The sequence below is a fragment of the Anastrepha ludens genome, chromosome 3 (assembly GCF_028408465.1).
Source record: "Anastrepha ludens isolate Willacy chromosome 3, idAnaLude1.1, whole genome shotgun sequence".
Classification (NCBI taxonomy): domain Eukaryota; kingdom Metazoa; phylum Arthropoda; class Insecta; order Diptera; family Tephritidae; genus Anastrepha; species Anastrepha ludens.
Window position 1 is genome coordinate 47,920,257 of NC_071499.1, and position 17,432 is coordinate 47,937,688.

Here is a 17,432-nt window from a genome sequence, read left to right on the forward strand (position 1 = left end):
AACACCATTTCAAATGAGGCGAGTGCCTTAAATTTAAGCGTCAATGCGCTTTGTATCAACGTAGTTTCATATATTTTTTAATAAATTTCTTGAATTTCAAGGGCTAATACCATTAAATGAAAAATTTTTAATATAATTTATAATGCAATTTATTTCAGAAGTCATTTTGACTAACTCCATACGCGAATGGAATCGTTTCAATAACGCAATTTAAAGGCAATATCAACTTTGAAAACAAAGTTAGGTAATAATTTAACATTTTTTTTAATTTACAGTAATTTTTTTACTGCCGAATTAAAGTAGAGTCAAATAATTTCTAAAATGAGAACTGAGCTAAATAAATTGAATTTTTTATTAAGTGTACACTGATATTTGCCCGATTACTCAGATTTTGCCATTATTGAGTGACATGTGAAAAAATACAAAATATTTTTTTACCAGATGATCGGTGCAATATGAAAAAAGATTGAAAAGTAAAGCGCCATTTAATCTAAAAAAATTACACACAAAGATTTTTTTCTATAAAACCTTTAGAGAACTCAAACACTAACAAAAAAGTAACCGTTAGTGTTTATTTAATTTTTATTTACAATATTTAATTTATAAACGTAAGAGCTCCGTAAAGTTCGTGCCGGAATAAGAAAGTTAACGCGATGCAAAAGAAACGCAATGTCACCATGAATTAAATTAAACTTCCTTGACTTTCTTGACCGTCTGCATTCAATCGACTTTAATCCAATTAATAACAAGCGGGAGCTATAAGAGGGATAAGGTTCTCTAAGTATGCTATGTTCTAGGAGTATTTCTAGATATATCAGGGACCTTTAACAACGTGACAAAAGATGCTATTTTAAATAGCATAGAGCCACTTAATGTGGAACTCGCGGTTTATCTATGGATAGGGCAGCTATTAGCTAGCAGAAAGATAAGAGCGGAGTGGAACAATGCGAGCGTCACCAAATATGCATGCAGAGGCACATTTGAAGGAGGGGCGCCAAAGCTAGTGGCATATGCAGATGACATAGCTATAGTAGTTACAGGAAAGTAGATAGACCACAAAGTTTGGAAAATATGCATTAGCCGCTCTGAGCGAGTGGTGCTTTTTTAAGAGCTTGAGAACCTAAATCGAAACAATAATCATTGAAATTGGCTTTTCAAACTAATTCGAACACCAAAAATTTACGTTCTCGATTAATCTTGGTCATTCCTCTTGTTTCACGTGCTGTGGCCAATGAATAAGAAGTATAATATGACTATAAAAGAATGTTAATACCTATTCACCTGATATGTCACCGTGTCATCTTTTACAGCTGTCACGTCTCAAGTTACTACGTCGAGGAAAGTGTTTTTTTTCAGACGAATGAGGTGATATAGAAGAATTCACAGCAGCAGCTGAAGGGGGCTATTCCAAAATTGTGCTGTGATGCTTCGATGATTGAAAAAATATTGAAAGATGTATTGAGTGCATTGGTTACTATGGAGATTTCGTTTGAGAGGAATACATTTTGGTTTGTGGACATATTCTGGGTACTTTTTCAACCCAAGAAAATTTATAATATTTTATGATTTTCATAATTTTTTTGAGGACAGTATGCATCACGTTTCTTTTTCTAAAGTAAAAAACAATTTAGAAAAAAATTTTTTTTTTCATTGCAAATATTCATTGCACGACCCGCAAACTGAAGAGAAATCTGTACGAAGTTCAGAGAAATGCGGTATTAACTACATAAAAATGCAAGCATGTCCCTTGAAAGATTTTTTGCAGAGGCCAACCTTCTTTTTACCTGCTTTCCTTTGAGCAGCGGTGGAAATAACTTCAAAGTCAATGGGAAGTAATAGTCCGTGCGCCAGGTGCTAATTTTTGTCAGTTATTTCCTCTCAGTCGATAATTCGTAAAATACCTCAGATAGTTGCATTATGGAGCGTTGTAAACGTCAGCTGCGTCGCCGAGGGTGGGTTAAGCAGTGGTACCCGCACACGCACGTAAAAAAAAAAATAATTTTAGTCATTTACTCCGAATTAAAAAATTGATCAAATTAAAGTTAGACTAATATTTTGAAGAAATAAAATTGTCAGCTAATTATAAAGTGGTGGATTATACGTCAGCTGGTCACACAAATATGGAAAAAATATGTATTTTTTCAGTGATTTCCTCCCAAACGAAAATTTATCAGATGATAGTTTATGTATTGTTTTTAATAAATAAATAAGCCAGCTGGCTATATGTAGGTGGAATATGTGTCAGCTGATGCCCTGAAGGTGTAACGTAGGAGCTAGTCGGAAACATTTATAGTCTAAGTAAATGTATCAGCTGACGAGTTTTCCCCCAACATACTGCCTGCTGATTTGTTTTATTATTTACAGGATCATTTCAAAAATCCGCACAAACATTTTTTTTCGGGAGGAAATGACGTACTTGAAGTTATTCAACATTACATTTATTGTGCAAACTGAAATGTTTATTTTATGGCAATGTTTCGATTAAATCAAATTTTTTCTGGGAACTTTCCAATTTTTAATAAGTTTACCACATGTTTTTCCCCCTTTATTGTATCCAATAGTTTTCAACAATTTAAAAATCTAACTTGTTTGTGTTTCTTTACTGGTTTTTCTGATAAGTCGAACATATCTGAGAGGCCAAAGTTTTTTAAAAGGGTTAAGAAATTCACACATGCGAGCAGTGTTTGCGGAATTCTTCTTGCACAAAAACACGTACGAAATTCTTAGAATGAGTTAGTATGAGTTATGTTAAGTGATTGCGTTGATTGGCCTCAATGATTGCTGTGTTAGGTTCAAAAGAAGATATCAATCAGTCTGGGTTTCAATTTTGGGAAACATCGAAATGCCGTTCATAATGATGTTCTTCTTGATTTCTCGCTTTCAAGAACAGCACTTTTAAATCTTTTGAATTCTATATTATAGTTAGTTAGGAGCTAGTATAGTTTTTAAGTACATATAATATATTTGTAGCGTAATCTAAGCAACTTTTGTATCATAGTCTGTAAGGATTGTAATTCATAGACTTAAATAAATAAATAAAAAAAAGCAAAAAAGGCTGAGTAAGAGATAAAAAGGTTTACTTTAAGTAAGTATATACACACACAAACGCAATTAATTTTTTTTTTGTTTTTTTTTTTGTGTCTAAGAATTAAAGAAATATGTAAAAAAAAATTAAAAAATGTATAAGCCACAGGCACTTAACGTATGCAGCAAAGTTTGAAGATTTTTTTCGTATGCAGAATTTGCGCACATCAGCAGCTGACCCCTATGTAGCTAATTGAATTATCTTCAGTTACATGCTGTGCTTATATGTATGCATAGACTGGTTCATACATACATGCGTACAAAATTTCATTGCATTTTCGATTAAAGCATACCAACCACTGGCAAAGGGTCAAGTGAAACATTTGAGTTTAATTGCCCCTGCAGTGCTGCCAAAACTGTTTGAGTACTCGAGCATCATTTTCAACTAAAATGTTTACTCAAACCACGAACATGTCCTTATAGGTATGTATGTATGTATGTATGTATGCTCGTATGTAGAAATGTATGCATGTATGTATGTATGTATATATACATCTAGGTAACCCAGCCGACAGACAATGTGGCCATGTTGAAGGATTATGAATGCTTACATACACTTGCACTTATTAACGCGAAATTAATGTGAATACGAACTAAATATGTGCATATGTATGGACGGTATATATGTATGCATGTGTTATACAAGTTATCTGCATTGACTGCATTCAACCGAGATTTTGCTTACCGACAAGTCAAGACTTAGACAGCTCGAATGTGAAATTGATGCATGCACGAATTTGCTACATATGTAAAAAGGGCCTTTCAAAAGACGCACTCAAATGTTGCTTTCAAATAAAATATATGTAAATTTTGATCCCTTCAGATTTCATTACTTGTATTCAAAATATCAATCTTAACAATTATATGCATAATTTAAATGCGCACTATGAGCAGGTCTACAGATAAAATACACCTAAGAGTCGATTTGTGAATGCCCAATTTTCGAAAATTGTTATTGCCCTCTCCTGTGAAGCTCTGCACCGGCAACCGCCCAATGTGGTGCGGCTGACTTTCACCATCAGGCCTCAATGACAACAGCGGAGTGCACAGCAGAACCAACATAGGCAACCCACGCGTTCCTCATGTGCCGAATAGGGACCGCCATTCAGAGGAGCTTTACACTCCTCCAATTTAACTGCAAAGGGCTTAAGAATGAGATTGATGAGAGAGTCGACTTTATGAGCCGGCACTGGGAGTACGGTCTGTAGTAGCTGTGCTCTAAGAAACTAAACTGCACGCTAGCTCATGATCGCGAGCGAGACAGTGGTGGTGGTGGCCTAGCGTTTATAGTCCACCACACCGTGCAGTATCGTCTTATCGATGAAGGTATCGACTGCGGGGCAGAACTTTAGAATGTCAAACTGTTAGTGGCCGTCCGGGCAGGCGATGTCGGGCTTGAAATATTTAATAAATGCTACCCGACTGGATATCGCACTGAAATTGGTGCGCTCAACAGAGGTCAAAACTGATGGGTAGTAGATGACTTTAACGCGCCCTATGATCGTTTGGTATGCTACGCTTGAGTAGGCAATTCCGACAGCTCGTCTGACATAACAATTGCTAAAGGGATTCCCGAATAAGGCTTCTGGAGGCAATTTGCAGACTCGGCAACTGGTCACCCAACATTAGCGGATCAAATGAGAAGAGAACTTGAAGACCTGAAAATTCATCACAGGTGTGAGATAGCTCTCGTAAACCGTAAAGTTCCTGTCGATCCCGATGAAGCACAACGATAAGGTGGCAATCATTTTTAGCGGTTGCACTTCATCGGACCCCAAGAGATATGCGAGATAATTTAGTTGGCAATTCATACTGCACTCTCCGGTCGACAGAAGACTGCACAAACTGCCGAACAACAGTGCGCCACTTACTTTCTCCAGCGATGAGGTTCAGGTGGCCAGAAAGCAAAAGCTTTTTAAAGCCATTGATCAAGATGGATGATAAAAAGCCTAGGTGCACTGGGTGTAGGATATCTCACAAGGGCATTCAACTTGTCCATAGCCACTCTCATAATTCCTGGCAAGTAGAAATGAAGGAGAGTGGTCCCATTTTTGAAAGTTGGCAAAACCGCCAGCCAAGGGAAGTCTTATCGTCCCATAACTCTCACCGCCATTAACACTCAGATAAATCGCGCGCTTAACCTAAATCGCGCCCGCGACAGGACTGTTTTAGTAGCATTAGACTTGAAGAAAGCTTTCGACACTGTCTTCCACTCAAGGAAGCTAGACGATGTTATACAGTCAACCCTCCCATTGGGACTGAAAAGATGGTCCGCGAGCTATTTGAGTGGTCGGTATTCATCAACCATCTTTCGCGGTCAAAACCTAAAACAGAGCCTTGCTTTTTAACTCCTACGTATCGAAGCTCCTCCAACCACCAACGAGGGTTTCCCTGGTCTCTTATGCCGACGATGTCTCGATAATGGCGCTGTGAAATGACAACGATGGGTTGTATTTCAAAGTGATTGATTATCTCACCAGACTTTCTCGCTTTTTCACTGCGAGGGCTTTCCAACATTCCTCCACTAAATTCACGGCAACCCTCTATGACAGCTGGACGAAGCTCGCCAAACTACGGCTAAAGGTAAAAGTCGATGACACACCAGTACAATAATACGTCAAAATGTTGGGGGTCACTTTTTATAGTTTGCTATCCTTTTCTGCGCATACCACCGCAATTGCTACGAAGATCCGAAATCGCAAAATTGCTTACCGTCAATATTTGGAGCAAAGAAAAAGAAATGTTGCTGATGGCATTTAAAGCAAATGGCCGGACTGTTATAAATTACACTGCGCCTGTCTGGCCGCCTAAAACCAGTGATTCGCAGTGCATAAAACTACAAACTTGTCAAAATACTGCTATCCGGACAGCTACGGGATGTCTCCTGATGCCCCCTTCACAACACCTACACACTGAGGCATCAATCCTTCCCATTAAGGAGCACAACAAAATGCCCAGCAAGCAGTTTCTTCTTGGGTGCTACCGTAGGTGTCACCTCTGCATACATTTACTTGAAACTGAGTGACCTTCCAGGCATGTCAGGAGACATCTCTTTAACCTCAATGATGAGATCTAGGACAAAATACAGTTACAGCTACTGGATCGGACAGTACTGGAAAGTAAATAGATAGGCGCTACACGGCATTTATTGGGAGACACTTACCACCTTCCTAAACTACCGACCCCCGAATGTCGTTATCGGAGTGCAAACATCGCCTATTGCAGACGAAGAGCTTCAGCTTCCTCGCGAGATCTGTGTAGTTTTCTCCTAATTGCGTTCTGGTTATTTTAGCAGGTTTAACTCCCACTTATCCAGAATCGACCCAGCATGTCCAGCATGTCCAGCATGTGAAGACAACCCGCATAACACTAAGCATCTTTTCACATGCCCTATCAAACCCACTCACCTAACACCGGTCTCCCTCTGAACCCAACCTGACGAAATACACCGCTTCCTGGACCTACCGTTAGATGAGTTAGACGAAGACGGCACAGAATGGTTTAGTGAGCTGATAGAACAACAATAACTACAAATACATTTATAGAAGTTTATTACAATCCTGATACTTAATCCTTGGATATGAAATATGTAAAAAAAATAATAATTTGTACGGTTTTAAAATATTCCAACAACAAAAAAAAAATATTAATAATTTGTCTCATTCACATTTTACTGTTACATTGTGCCGCAATAAACCGTACAAATACGCACATACACACATACATGGACACATATATTGATGAGAAGTGTAATTAACGCATATTTCGCACTGCAACAAAAAGTCTGAAATGTCATGCAGCTGCGAGCCATAAAAACATCAAAAGCAATCAGCCAGCGTATCAATTACCGCAATTCGTTGCAACAGTGGCAAATAAACGGCGGCGGCAGAAAAACTCAGAATTCGTCAGACAATAGACAAAAAAATTGATGTGGCTGTGTAATTACCTTTGTATTTTGTATCTGTTTATACGTACATACATACACACATACACGTGTGGTACATAACGGCGTATGGCGCAATGTAAATTTAATTGAAAACTAATTACCCTAACACTTGTGCGCAATAAATAAAATGTGGCGTATATATTTTTGATTTATGAATTGTTGGCAAATATTTTGCAGATATTTTTTTTTTTTTTGTTTTTCAAATATGAATGGGTTTAATACTTGAAACTATGGCAGATATCTACGTGAATACATACATACATATATTATATTATTACCATGAGCATATTTTTGTATGGCTAAAAACTTTTATTCACACATTTAGTCGTATGAATTGAAACAATAGGATTTGTTCAAATTTGGTACTTCCGCAAATTACTCTGCGGCTATAGTTGTTGTAGTTTTGTTATTTGGTTTGCGAGTATGCAAAAGTTTTAATTAATAGACGATGCGTACAAATGTGGTGATCCATACATACATAAATACTCTGCATAAAAAGTAGATAGTTTCAGAAACTATTGCTGGTTTTAGGTAAGGATTTCTTAAAGTTTGCATGCAGCCGGCGTCAAATGATAGTAAAAACAAAATTCATGCAGTTATTATATGGAGAAAATGCAAAACACCGCCAAGAAAAAATTTGTAAAAAAAGCGACGAAATTTTTTAGCAACTACAGATTTGCCCATTTTTATACTAAATTAAATAAGCTATAAAATTGCGTACACAATTTTTCTTTCGAAATGAAAATTAAAAATCGTGGAATGGGAATGAAAAGTTGGAAAAAGTGCAATTTTTCTAATCTTCTTATAAAGGGTCGAAGTTGAATGTGAACCACACATAAACGTCAAGCTTTCTTTGTATTTCACTTAACATTTTTCAATTTCAGACTAACTCAATTTGAACCATGGAAATATAAACAATCGAGCAGCGCGTTAAAGTTATTCAGCCTTATTATGAAAACCAGCGTTCAAATCAAAATGTATATCGTGCACTTCGTAATTTTTTGTGTCACTTTAATCATCCAAATTTGCGTACAATCGGAAAAGTTGTGGAAAAGTTTGAGCAAACCGGGTCTGTAGGAGATGTGAAAACACCAGTGTATGCTCGCACAGTTCGTACTGCAGAAAATATTGCTGCTGTTCGTGATAGTGTGCTTGAAGAGCCGTCCACCTCAACTCGTCGTCGTGCCCAACAATTGCACCTCTCACGTTGGTCGTTGATGAACATTACCCGGAGGGTTATCGCCGCACCAATATGGCTTCCGTAAAACACGCTCTATCACAGATGCTGTTATAGCGGTTAGGCGCATTGCCCACAAAGCGATTGAAGGTTCTCGCTGGCTCTACGGAGATAAAGAGTATTGCCGAGTCACAACGTTAGATGTAAAATATGCATTTAATACAGCAAACTGGGGTAAAATCCTAAATGCGCTGGAGAATTTCCGAGTCCCTGCCTGCATTCGGAAAATTGTTGCAAGCTACTTCACTAACAGAGTGCTGCAATACAAAACCGACGAAGGAATGAAAAGGTACAGAGTAACCGGAGGAGTACCATAGGGGTCAGTGTTGGGTCCACTCCTCTGGAATATAATGTACGATGGAGTTTTGCGTCTCCAACTACCTCCAGGATCCCAACTCATAGGGTTTGCTGATGACATTGCAATCGTAGCCGTTGCTAAATTCCTAAACCAGGCCGAAGCGATTTGCAACCAAGCGGTCGATATCACAAAAGATTGGCTGCGCATTAGTGGTTTAAGCCTTGCAAACCATAAAACAGAGGCAGTTCTCGTCAGTAGCAGGAAAATAGTTGAAACAGCAAATCTCAGAGTAGGTGACCACGCACTAGAATCTAAGCTGTACATCAAATTTCTCGGAGTAATGATTGACCACAGGTTGAGCTTTAAGCAGCATCTAACATACGCCAGCGATAAAGCAGCGAAGGCTGTTCCCGCATTGACACGTATTATTATGATTACGAGAGGACCTAGGCAGGCTTCTAGGAAGTTGCTTAGCAGTGTGGTATCATCTATCTTGCTATATGCGGTACCAGCCTGAGTCGAAGCAACTAACTGGATCACATACATGAAAGGCATTAAATCGGTATACCGGTTATGTGCCCTCAGGGTGTGCTGTGCATTTCGCACAGTATCGGAAGATGCTGTATTAGTCCTCGCGGGTATGCTACCAGTTAAGCTGACTGCACTAGAATTCGCTGAAATAAAAAAACATCAAGCGGATCCAGCACACCTCACTAACCGAAGGAATGAACGGGAGCGAAGCATCCGTACTTGGCAGGAGGAATGGAGGAACTCCATGAACGGACGATGGACATATCGATTGATCCCGAATACCACAAGATGGATAAATCGAAAGCATGGTCAGATAGATTTCTACCTGACCCAAGTACTTAGTGGGCATGGATGCTTTAAGGCTTATCTGCATAGATTTAAGCACGAAGATGACCCGCACTGCACCTTTTGCGACAGTCTAGTTGAAGATGCAGAACATGTTTTCTTTGTCTGCCCTCGTTTCGAGCTGGAAAGAGTAGAATTGAGTGATAGGGTGGGGAAGCCAATAATGGTTAGCAACCTAGTAGATATCATGCTTGACTCAGAAGAACATTGGTCCGCTGTCAGTAACATGGCAAGGATAGTAATTACCAAGCTGCGTCGCAATGAACAACAGCGCAGATTGTTACGTAGAGGCCGCACCCCCTCCCGTGAAGTAGTACCTAGTAATACTTAACGGTATTAGGAATCACCAAATTGCGTCACGCTGAACAGCAGCGCAGATTTTCAAGTAGAGGCAATAGGCCGCTCCCCCTCCCGTGAAGTATTACCTAACGGTCGTCCCGCGGGAGGGAAACGGAGCTGGGGTGGGGTTTTTAGTGGGTGAGTCGAAAGACAAGTCTCACACTTTTCGGCTTTCAATGCTTCTTGCCAGCTCCAAACAAAAAAAAAAAAAAAAAAACAAGGTGCAATTGACTCAAGAACTAAAGCCTCTTGACCATTTCAAGCGTCGTCAATGGTGAGAATGGTGGCAGGAAATGGCAACAGTGAATGACCAATTTACGAAGAAAATCATCTTCAGTGATGAGGCCCATTTCTACCTCGATGGATTCGTCAACAGGCTAAATTGTCGGATCGGGGGCTAGGAAAATCTAGGAGTTATTGTTGAAAAGCCTCTCTATCCTCAACGTGTGACTGTTTGATGCGGTTTATGGTCCGGCGAAGTCATTGGACTTTACTTTTTCGAAAATGAAGATGAAGCAACAGTTACAGGTGAATGCATTGCGCTATCGAGAGATGATCAACGATTTTTTCTGACCGGAATTGGAGGGAATTGATCTGGACAACGTTTGTTTTCAACAAGACGGCGCTACGTGCCCCACAAGCAACGAAACCATTGATTTTTTACGGGAAAAGACCTCCAATGACACCTCTTATTAAAAAACTCTTTACCACAAAAGTCAAGAGCTTAATTGTAACAAAAACAAAAACATGTCTACTGAAAAATTTACATTTCGCGCTTACGACCTCTTTGTGGTTTGAGCTCGATATGCCTACAGGTAAACATTTATGACTACGGCATTTCTGTAGAAGTTACCTGTACAACTTAGTAGCGATCTGTTATCTGCACTGAAATAGAATATTTTAATGAAGCCGCAAGCATGTCATGAAGTATATATGTACATACATACATTTCTATGCTTGTGTGTGCACTGAGCAAAAGGCGGTTTCAGAATAACAACATTAACTGAGTGATGGCCACTGCAACATGCCATAATTGCTTGCAACGTGGTGTTTAGGTAATGTTATGCATCTGTATATTTATGAGCGAACTTAGGCATTCGATTCAGAATCTCTTTGGAAGATAACGGGATTTAGGGATCCCGAAAATGTTCGGGACGATTCGGGACTACTCATTCATTTTATCTCAGTTGAAAATTTTATTTACATACAAGCAATTTTAAGTTTTTTAGTAGATATTCCTGGACTTTCGCCACTCTAGCACATAATACAGGATGTTGTTGAATCTCCCTAATGTCATTCGAAACGAGCAATAAAACACTAAAGTACTTACTCATAATGTAAGCTTAAAAAAGCTAAATGGAGCAACATTTCTCGTTCTCTACGTACCGCCGCCGAAGAAGAAATCGGATTTCGGCGAGCCCGAAAAAACCATTGGTACGCCGCAGAACGCATCCTGCCGCAGAAATAAAAGATGCTGCCTATAGAGCTACGCTGCTACCGAGCACAGCATGAGCCATGTGGGATCGCTACCGGGAGCTTAGAAAGGAATAGAGATGTATCAGCAAAGAAAAACGAGAGGCCGAAACATGTGAGTGCGAGGAGCTTGAGATGCTGGCCAATAGGAACAACGCCCGAAGATTCTACCGGAAAGTTCGGCGGCTTACAGAAGGTTTCAAAGACGGCGATCTGGTGACTGACATCCAGAGCATACTTAAATTATGGAAGGAACACTTCTCGAACCTTTTGAATAGTGACAGCTGCGCATGTCACAGAGAACGTGAAGATCCCGATACTCCAATCGTTGACAACGGAACTGTCGTTCCGCTACCCGACCACGGCGAGGTGAGAATAGCGATAACGCGGCTAAAGAGCAACAAAGCCGCGGCAGTCGACGCACTGCCAACTGAGCTATACAAACATGGCGGCGAGGAGCTGGTAAGGTGCGTGCATCAGCTTCTAAGCAAAATATGGTCGGATGAAAGCATGCCTGCCGATTGGAATTTAAGTGTGCTCTGCCTGATCCATAAGAAGGGTGGTCTTGCAATCTGTGCCAATTATCGCGGGATATAGTCTTAGATATTTACATCGTCATTAAGGTTCTAGCGAGCGTATTGTGCGAAAGGTTGAAACCCACTGTAAGCCAACTGATTGGGCCTTGTCAGTGTTGCTTTAGACCTGGAAAGTTCACCATCGACCACAAATCGACCAGATATTCGCAATAAGCCAAGTCTTGGAAAAGGCATATGACTGGAGAATCGACACACATCATCTTTTCGTCGACTTCAAAGCTGCATGCGACAGTACTAGTATTAAAGTCCTCTCGACGAACAAAACTAACACTCTCAAAGGCGCCATAACGTATGGCGCAGAAGCTTGGACGATGACAATGTCCAATGAGGCGTCCTTTGGAGTGTTTGATAGAAAGATTCTGCGGACGGTGATGACGACGGCGTTAGGACAATGAGCTTTACGACGACATAGACTTAGTGCAGCTAAAAAAGATCCAGCGGCTACGTTCGCTGCGTCATGTCATCCGAATGTGTACCAACGCCTCGGATCTGAAAGTATTCGATGTGGTACCAGCTGGTGGTAGCAGAGGATGAAGGCCTCTTCTATGTTGGAAATATCAGGTGGAGAAAGACTTGGCTTCACATGGTGTGTTCAACTGGCGCCGGTTAGTATGAGAAATCAACGACTGGCGCGCTTTGTTAAACTCTGACACAAATCGTTTAAACGGTTTTCGCGGCAATTAAGAAGAAGAAGATATAAGCTGAAACAGTATTTGACATTTGTGAATTAAGCGTTTTCAGGTTTATCAACACTTGTTACTTGTGACAAGAAGTAGGTTATGTTTTCTGTGAAAAGAAATAAGCTTTGATTGAAAAATTTTTGCATTTAAAGGAAAATAGTTTTGAAAACATATGTATGTAAAAAGTAATTTGAATGCTGAAGAAAAAATGAATTTTCATAGTCATTTCGTCTCAAGCACGAATTTTGATATCCTTACCGGCCATCTTCAAATAAACTAAAATTATTCTGAGTCTCTTTTGAGTGAACCAAAAAAAACGCGGTAATCTTGAAGTTCGGGATGCTGATTCCCGGTATTATATGCGCTAGTGTCATTTACATATATCAAAGGGTATCAGTTAATATGGTCCTGCACTTTGGCAAAGGCACCTTAGCAAACACACACACACACACACACACACACATGCACACGTGCAATAACATGCATTTGATAAACTTTAATGCCGTGCGCTCGTAACAACCGTTAAGCAAAGATATGCATCGCTGCTTTAGCAGATTATTCTACACTTACTCACACAGATGCACACGTGCATGACCTCTACGCATATTCACGTATGCAAGTAAGTTTTCAAGTCCTTTACTGCACAAAACGTGTCACGTGGCACACGGCAATGTGCAACAAAATGTCACATTAATGACTTCAGCGCATAGCTACTCCCAAATCAGTGTAAAACATTTATTATACTGACAACAATGTGAGGTGCATGGGATTAGGTTATACGTAGTGCATGTGTGTGTGTAAGAGGCTATGAAGTTGTTTGTGTATTCGTCACATTAATGGTAGGAATTTTAAGTAAATGTTAAAGTTTTGGTAATTACGACGTAAAAAATTGATTTCTTTAAGAGATTACGGGTAATCAGAATTTTCAAAAGATTGGATTTTTTTTGCATTTTATAAAAATATAATAAAAATTTAAAATAATACCTTAGAAATATTGAAAAATTAGAAAATAAAATATAATACCTTAGAAATATTGTGTGAAAAATTGAAGTGAATCTGTCAGTTACTTTCCGAGCTATTCAACAATTAACAAAAGGCACTCGAACGCTTCAGAGCAGATACTAAAATTTTAAAAGCGTTTTTCACAAAACTATGTTTTTTGCACTGGTGACACCGTAACTTAAAAACCGCTTGGTAGATTTCAATAAAATGTATACTGCTCTTGATAAACATAAAAAACTCGTGCCTGTTCGAAGGATTGTTTTTCCAAAAATTTCGTTTTTTTTTTGAACAATTAATTGTCGGTTTTTTTCTCCAAAATATGAAAAATACTTCCTGAGGCCACCATTTTGTTAATTTTGAAAAACAAGCATCGATCAGACACAAGATTATCTATTAATAAAACCAATTTCCCTTCTCCGATTGATTTTAGATGAGTCTCCAAAGACTTGTTATTATCACCGCAAGGGACTTCTGGATAAACGGGCTCCACACAAACAGCGATAACTTCTACAATTATTAATTTTTTTTTTTTTTGAAATTTTGGTAAAGTCAAGTCGAAACATGATGTATTAATGCTATGTCTTTATTTTTGTAGAATAAAGCACTTGACTAGCAAAATAAAATTATTGAAAATCATAACTTTTTCAAGCCTCTGACTACCCCTATCCCTTTAATATCTTATCGCAAATAAATATCCCCAGATATTCATCCAAAGTCTTAAGTGAATTGGAGTATATTTTTTTGCTCTTTGGACGGAAAGATCTTAGGATGGTGAGAGCTTCAAATCGCGCTTTTTTTGCTAAACTGTATTTTAGAAATCGGTGAACATTATGCCTCAAACAAAAAAAAAGCAAATAAATAAATAAATATAAAAAAGATTGGTAGATCTTCTTAGAATTTTTCTCATCTCTTCAAAATAAAATTAACTAGTGCTTGGAGCAAGGATTTTTTGTATCACAACTAGCAATAATAATAATAATAATTGGCGCTTACACTCCGTTTTGGGTATTTAGCTGAGCTGCTCTTCCTATTTGCGGTGTTTTTCCACAAATGGAGGGACCTACAGTTTCATGTCGCCTCCGAATGGCAAATGGTTTTTTATGAGTAACTTTTTGGGATGACCGCTATTAGAATAATGTTCTTTCATGTGATGCTTAATACCCGGGGTATCAAATCCGCACTCTGCCGGATGTAAGTCACACACCAACCCATTCAGCTACGAAGTGCATATCGGGTTTTTGCAAACCAAGGCCTGCCGCTCCAGTAAACTAGTCCCGTTTAGCGCATCGTACCTCACGATAATTATTTAATTATTGCAAAAATAGTACCTTTTTAAACTAATTCTTCAAAATATTTCAAATTCAATTTTTTATTCTTTATTTTCTTCTTTTCTTTCTTGGTGTAACCAAGAAAAAAATTTAAAACTTTTATCACGCTACTCCTTAGGATTGCATGGAAATCTTTTTATGAAAAAACAAAAATTAAAAATTCGAAAGATCCTAAAACTGCACACTGGTAGTGCGATCCGTTTTAACTGAGATACAGCTAATTGATAATTTGCTCAAATTGGGTCGTCTAGTGCATTTTTCTCTTTTGTTTTTTTTTTTGTTGGTGGTTAAGGTAGAGTTCAAAATGCCTTCGCACAGCGACCGTCGTCTACTGAGTTGATTTAAACGGCCTGTTTTAGTGGCCTCCCTCCTCCCCTTTTGGTGACACTCTCTTCCCAGAACCACTTTCTGCATTACTTCGGGAGATGCCAGAACGGCGTTTGTGAAGTGGACCAGTTTTATTCACACACGTCTGGGTCCACCATATTTGTAGCCATATGCTCGTCTTCTTATGTCTGCATCTGTGCCGAGTTTGTGTCTATTGATCAGAATTAGTTACTGCGTCCTGGGTCCTTTCCTTTTGACATACGGAGGTTTCATGGTATCGATAGTCTCCATTGCTCCGCATTTTGGAGCAAAAGGAACAATGGAAAAAAGCAATATCAAATTTATTAGTACCGACTGGTTCCCGGCTGATAACGTTGTGAACGTTACCCTAGGCGCTCGTGAGTGTCGTTCGTTAGTCAAACAGTTAGTGCTCCTTACTCAAGAGCTCCTACTCTTCAGCCACCAAACCGCGTATCGGACGTACTACATTATTTTTGTTGGAAATGCCTTAATAACTTTCTAGTTATTGGTTGATGCAAACCTGGTATCAGATTATTCTCCTGAACGGGTGTCCACCAAAAAGCACCTTCAGCGTTCGACGCTCGTCTCGGAAACGGTGACATTGGAAAAAAACGTGCTCTGCACTTTCAAGTGTATGTACATATGTATCAAGGAATATTTTTTTACTTCGTTTTTTCACAGTTTATGACTTATTCGAATAACGCCAAGCAACGTTCAACGGAAAGTGCAAATGAAGTATTTATGATTCCCAAAAAATGAGAAATGAGAATTTATGCATATTTTTGTTTGCAAAACGTATCTACGTAAATAATTAATATCTTCCAACTGATATTTTCTTTTTTTTTATTTTGCAAATTCTTTTTCATTATCCAGATATTCTAAAATAAGAAAAATATGATTCTAAAATAATAAAAGTGACTGCTAATTAAAAAATATTCCATCCTGAATCTATGTCTCAATCCATTTTTAAAGATTTTTTTGAGTACAAATTAGATTTTATTTAAGGCGTTAAAGGCTTAGAGGTTTATAACTATTTTTTTTAATTTAAAAGCAGTCGTTTTTGTTAGTAAAACTATTTTTTGCATTTTGTATTTAAAAGCAGTAGTTCCCACTTACTTGTAGTCTTCCGTTTCATAGGTGTGCAGAGGACAGGCGGAGTAGCATTTGTGCTCGTGCATGACTAAGTGGTGTTCACAACTGGTACAGTAGTCGGGACGATCCTGACACGAAGCGCAATTGGCCTCACAGGGCACACAGGTTTTGTTATCATAATCTATAGCGTGATATGAAAGGAAAAAATATAAAAATCGTAAGTTCATTTTAACAAGTGAAAAAATTAAAAAATATAAAAAACTGTTAGTTCATTTTAACAAAGGAAAATTGCCGAGAGACGACCACTGCTATAGAGTAAATTTGCTATCTTTTGATGCTTCATGTCCGGAGATTCGAGCCAGCGCACTTCCGAGGTTGTTACACATCAACCAATCGGGTTACGGCGGCCGCGGCCATATTTTCGTTCCCATACTTTCATATATTATACTATATTTTCTTTTCAATTATTTTATATAATTTTTCAATAGTTTAATGTGAGTTATACGAATAATCTAAATAATAAAAACTATGTAGATGAGTTTATAAGGAATAAATATTGTCTGGACACATATATCCAAATAAGTTTTTCCTGCTTTCAGGACTCAGGTAGGCTAAAAAATCACGAAAATGTTTATTATTGATTTAACTTTTGGACTATTTGCAATAGAAACCAGCACCATGCGGGTGGACTATTTCAAAGCTCAAACATATAGATAATCAACTCCATCTGGTATCGCTATGGACCGAACTGGTCCACGCGTAGCTGTGTTCCAGTTCAGCCTAACCTAACCTAACTTTTAGACTCCAGTCTTCAGTTCAGCAGAAAGGGTGATGCCATATTTAGTTTTCTTTTACGCCAAGATTTTACTTACTTTCATAGTATCCATCCGGACATACTTGCAGACACACAGCCAAGTCGACGACATGTAAATGAGCTGGCGCACAAGTCAGACAACTGTCTTGCCCAGCACCCGCACAAGTTTCACAGGACTCATGACATGGCCAGCACACACCGCCTTGATTGGGGAAAGAGCGCGGAGGACAGCGACTAACGCAGGTGCTGAAAAAGAAGCGTAAGAAAAATTCAGTTATTTTGAAGCAATTCGAAATGTTTTTTTTTCTTTTTTTTTCTT

General features: G+C 38.7%; 1 protein-coding gene across 2 annotated transcripts in view; it reads right to left on the reverse strand.

Moving 5' to 3' along the window:
* The window catches only part of LOC128857892 (furin-like protease 2), a 239,035-nt gene that overhangs the window by 91,561 nt on the left and 130,042 nt on the right, over nucleotides 1-17,432 (reverse strand). For both annotated transcript variants that reach the window (XM_054093712.1, XM_054093711.1), the window contains exons 9-10: nucleotides 17,172-17,359; nucleotides 16,324-16,480 (exon numbers count right to left, since the gene is read on the reverse strand). In XM_054093712.1, coding sequence (XP_053949687.1) covers nucleotides 16,324-16,480; nucleotides 17,172-17,359 — 345 coding nt within the window. The remainder of the gene's footprint in view (nucleotides 1-16,323; nucleotides 16,481-17,171; nucleotides 17,360-17,432) is intronic.